Source organism: Mycteria americana, chromosome 7, assembly GCF_035582795.1.
Source record: "Mycteria americana isolate JAX WOST 10 ecotype Jacksonville Zoo and Gardens chromosome 7, USCA_MyAme_1.0, whole genome shotgun sequence".
Lineage (NCBI taxonomy): Eukaryota > Metazoa > Chordata > Aves > Ciconiiformes > Ciconiidae > Mycteria > Mycteria americana.
This window is the reverse complement of record NC_134371.1, coordinates 62,486,298-62,491,190: the sequence shown is the minus strand read 5'-3', so window position 1 is coordinate 62,491,190 and position 4,893 is coordinate 62,486,298. Positions and strand designations below refer to the sequence as shown.

Sequence of the window (4,893 nt, the reverse complement as noted above, 5' to 3'; positions counted from 1 at the left end):
GGGCAGGGCTCCCCCAGAGCAGAGCGCAACGAAAAGACGGAAAATCATACTCACCTCGGGCTTCTCCTACTGCGGCAGCACCCGTAAAATTCACCTGCGGCTGCGGGGGGAGAGAGAGAGGGGAAGGGGGGGAGAGAAAGAGGAGAGGGGAGCGAGCGAGAGGAGAGAGGAAAAGGGAAGGAAGGAAAAGGGAAGGAAGGAAAAGGGAAGGAGAGGCAGCGTTACGTACTATTATAAAACAAGATCTCCGAGGGGCGGGGGGAGACCATAAATTGAATTGTCACCTTCCACAGTATATTCCCCCCCCCCCCTTTGACAAGTGACACCCAGGAAAAAAAAATCAAACGGTTGGCAAGGCAAGCACCGTTTCCACCGGATTTAAAACACCCGAAAGCCCGACTCTCGGGCAGCGAGCGATCGGGCAGACCCCTGCACGCGCGGGCAGGCACGCACACGCGGCGGGAGCACACGCACACGCGCGGGCCCCGCGGGTCCCCCCCGGACCCTCCCGGCTCCGCGGGCGCGGCGCGCTCGGGCAGCCGCCGGGCGGACGCGGCGGACCGGCGGGCGGCCAATCAGAGCGGCGCTTCCCGCCCCTGGCCAATAGCAGGCGCCACATTGTTGTCAAATGTTGCCTAATGGCAACGCGGGGCGCAACAATAGCGCGAGTGGCGGCGCGGCGGCCAGCGCGCTCTGCCTGCAGCTCCGGCCGCGCGGGCCGCACGCGCCAGGCGGCGCGGGGCGGCGGCGTGTCCCGGGGGGCGCGGGGGCCCTGCCTGCTCCGGCCCTGCCTGCTCCGGCCCTGCCTGCTGTGGCCCTGCCTGCTCCGGCCCTGCCTGCTGTGGCCCTGCCTGCACCGGCCCTGCCTGCTCCGGCGCCGGCCGCCTGCTCGGGGCTCGCCGCGGCGGGTGAGCCCAGCCCCGCCGAGCCAGGCCGGGGGCGGGGGCTCGGGCGCCCCTGGCCGCGGGCTGCCGGCCGCTCCGCCCGGCTGCGGTGCTGCTGCTCGGGAAACGGGGTGATTTGATTTGAAATTTTTTTAATTCTCTCCTGGATTTTAGCCTCCGCGGCTTGTGGCGAGGGATCCTGTCGTTGAAGGTGCCGGATTGCTCTTTGAAGGGACGTTTTTAATCTGTGATCGTAGCTAGCGGGGGAAGGGGGAGCTGAGCTTAGGGAGCAGCTTGGGTTTCCACCGGGGCACCGTGGGGAGCGGCGATCCCGCAAGCGCGGACGGGAGAGCTCGGCTCTGAGCCCGGCGCGATGGACTTGGTGCTGCCCTGCCAGATGCGCACGGATGGCAAGGAAGCGAGAGCGATCTAAGTTTCCTGGGGTTTTCTTGTCTTAGATTCGCTTTTCGAGAGCGGAGGGGCGGGGAAGAGGGCGCAGAAAGACTCCCGACGGCCCCCTCCTCGCTTCAGCCCCACTCCGGAGCCGCGTGCCGGTGCAGGGGGACAGGGGCCGGGGAGCGAGGCGAGGCAACAGGCGCTGGGGCTTGCATGCCCGCACCCGGGGCTCCGTGTGCCCCCCACCCGTGATCGCGCCTGAAGGCGTCGGGAGCTTCTCCGCGTCCGGCCGCGCGGTGCGCCGCGGCGGCTCCCCCGCCCCACGTTGCTTTGGGGGAGGCCAGGGAGGGGGGCTCGCTCTTCCGAGGCGGGCTTGCCAGGATGGAGCTGCGGTCGGAGCTGCCCAGCGTGCCCGCCGCGCCTCCGCCGGTGCCCCCCAGCTCGGTGGCGGCGGCGGCAGCGGCGGCGGCGGCCACGCTGCCGGTGAGCGTAGCCGGGAGCTTGCTGCGGGCGCCGCCGCTGCTGCTGCGGGCGGCCGAGAAGTACCCGCGGACGCCCAAGTGCGCCCGTTGCCGCAACCACGGCGTGGTGTCGGCGCTGAAGGGCCACAAGCGGTACTGCCGCTGGAAGGACTGCATGTGCGCCAAGTGCACCCTCATCGCCGAGCGCCAGCGTGTCATGGCGGCCCAGGTGGCGCTGCGCCGCCAGCAGGCGCAGGAGGAGAACGAGGCCCGCGAGCTCCAGCTGCTCTACGGCACGGCCGAGGGGCTGGCCCTGGCCGCCGCCAACGGCATCATCCCGCCCCGGCCCGCGTACGAGGTCTTCGGCTCCGTCTGCGCCGGGGGCGGCGGCGGCGGCGAGGGAGGCGGCGGCGCCTCAGGTAAGGCCGCGCCCTGCGCCCTCGGGGGGCGCCCGGCACCGGCGGCGGGGGGGCAGGAGCCGGGAGAGGCGGCGGCGGGAGGCGGGGGGGGGGGAACGACGACGCGGACCCGCGAGCGGCATCGCCCCGCCGACAGCCGGTCGCTCCGCGGGGCCCGCCCGCGGCAGCCGCACTCACGGTCTCTCTCCTCTCCCCCCTCCCTCCCCCCCGCCCCGCAGAGTCCAAGATGCAGAAGTTCGAGCTGTTCCCCAAGACGCTGCTGCCGAGCCGCGCCGTCACCCCGCAGCAGGCGGGCGGGAAGCCCCTCTCCCCGGACGGCGAGTCCGTGCCCGGCACCTCCTCCCCAGAAGCTCGCCACGGCTCGGGCTCGGAGAACGGGGACGGCGAGTCCTTCCTGAGCTCGCCCGTCTCCAAGGGCCCGAAGGAGGGGGAGGAGAGCCCGGGCTCCATCAGCCCGCTGGGCTCGGACTCGGGCTCGGAGGCGGACAAGGACGAGCAGGACCCGTCGCCCTCGGCCGGCGGCCGGCAGCGGACTCCCATCGACATCCTGACGCGCGTCTTCCCGGCGCACAAGCGCAGCGTGCTGGAGCTGGTGCTGCAGGGCTGCGGCGGGGACGTGGTACAGGCCATCGAGCAGATCCTCAACAACCGCGGCCCGGAGAAGGGCCCCGAGGAGGGCTGGGCTCGGGACGGCGCCTTGCAAGGCCTTCCGCCCACCCCCGCCGCCGCCGCCGCCCACCACCGGCCCTTGATAGCCGGCGCCATGGCCCCCGCCATCGGCACGCTGGGCAGCCGCTCCGCCTTCTCCCCCCTGCAGCCCAACGCCACGCACTTCGGGGCCGAGGCCGGCGCCTACCCGCTGGGCACCCACCTGGGACTCAACCCCCTGCGCCTCGCCTACTCGGCGCACAGCCGGGGACTGGCCTTCATGACCCCCTACTCCACGGCCGGGCTGATGCCCACCCTCGGGTTCCGGCCGCCCGTGGACTACGCCTTCAGCGACCTCATGCGGGACCGCTCCGCCGTGCACAAGGAGCAGGTCTACTCCGGCGGGCTCTACGGGCCCATGGTCAACAACACCCCCGAGAAGCAATAGCGGGGGCGGCTTCCTAAAGCTCATCTGTCTAGAGGTAGCTAGGTAGGCACGGGTGGACGGGCACGGGTGGCTGTCTCTTCCCCTCTCCCCCGTAGAGGCGATGATGGCGTGCAGAGCCCGGCGTGGACAGACGTAGGTGTGTTCAAACGGTGATAAAGGTGCACTTTTCATTGTCCAGACATGAGTCACTCTTTGTTGCTTATGGCCATAAGCATGGATATCCTTGGTGCGTCGTGGGCTGTGTACACACACGCACACACGCACGCTCTCTTTCCCACACACGTACATATATATATGTATACTAGCAAGTGTATAATGTTATAAAATGGAAATCTAAGTTATTAATGTAACGCGTAGGTGAACTTGGTATTAACGTTAAGCTAAAGGTTAGACAGCTCATTGTAATACTTACCAGGCATATAGATTAAACATCCTGTCAAATTGAAAGCCTTTTCCTTCCCGCCCCCAGAAATGTTACGATCTGTATATAACATTGGAAAGTAGATATATTTGTAACTGTCCGTAGGACCCCGGCGCCAATGGTGTATGACGGTTTAATAAGCCTCCTTCATTTGTGATCTGCAAGAAAATTGCTTTCTTGTTCCGATGTAGCAAACTTCTTGCTGTTTCTAACAGGTAATTCTGTGTTTCCATTTCATAGAAATAAATGTTATTTTCTATTAAAAAAAAAAATCGGTCTTATAAATGGCAAGTGGTATTTTATGAGACAGTGGAAGTGTGTCTTGGGAAATTCATTTGACAAGTACAGTCAATATTTAAAGGACTTTATGCAATTAGTACAAACATGTTTACTACATTTTTATCACGGTCAAACCAGATATTCTTCGGAAAATTTATAAATAAAAATGAAGCGTACAAACCAGAGCAATTTCCTTACCAACCGAAATTGTCAAATACCTTTATTTCTGGTTCTGGTCTTTTTATTATTTATGCCAGGGGGGAAAAAAAAAATCAGAGGTGTAAATTTAAGCAGGATTTTTTCCTTAGATATTTTTGTCATATTTAGGAAATCTGGCATTGTCGCAGAGAAGAAAAGCACGGTTAAAGCAAACGCCCGCCTTGCTGCCTGCGGGTTCTGTAGCAACGGAGAGGTACTTTTCCTTTGTATCTGAAATGCGAATGTGCTTTTTAATTGTTTCTGTACCAAGATAAGCAAAGGTTTATATAATAATGACGGTTTTTCAGAAGGTAAGAACGTGTTTGGGACAGGCGTGAGTGAGCGAAGGCACCACAAGCTCAGCGCGGGGGGTATGCGCAGGAGGGATTTTGCCGCTTTCCTTTTGGAGCTGTGTGTCCTCACAAATCTTCCTCCTCATTTCAAGAGTAAAGGCTACACGCATGGGTTGGATTTGGGTTTTTTAAATATTTTTTTTGTTTCTTTTTTATTTTGTTTTATTTTATTTTCTTCTTTTTTTTTGGCAATGTTGTCCAAGTCTTCTTTGAGACCAAAAAGTAAGAAAGGCATTCCTCCCTCTATTTCTTTATTTCTTACGGTGAGACGGAGGGGCAGCGGGCCTGCCCCCCGTGCATGCAGAGAGGCGATCCTTCCCCAGGCCGGAGCACCACTTTCTTATCAGTCCCGGGAGCGTTTGGCCCAGGAAAACTCTTTACTCCCA

The 4,893-nt window shown here is 61.7% G+C and overlaps 1 protein-coding gene across 1 annotated transcript; it reads left to right on the top strand.

The window, feature by feature from the left end:
* Positions 1 to 646: 646 nt before the first annotated feature.
* On the top strand, positions 647 to 4,134 carry DMRTA2 (DMRT like family A2). Its single transcript, XM_075508732.1, has 2 exons — positions 647 to 2,160; positions 2,379 to 4,134. The coding sequence occupies exons 1-2, from the start codon at positions 1,662 to 1,664 to the stop codon at positions 3,254 to 3,256; spliced, it is 1,377 nt and encodes a 458-aa protein (XP_075364847.1). The 5' UTR covers positions 647 to 1,661; the 3' UTR covers positions 3,257 to 4,134.
* The last annotated feature ends 759 nt before the right edge of the window (positions 4,135 to 4,893 follow it).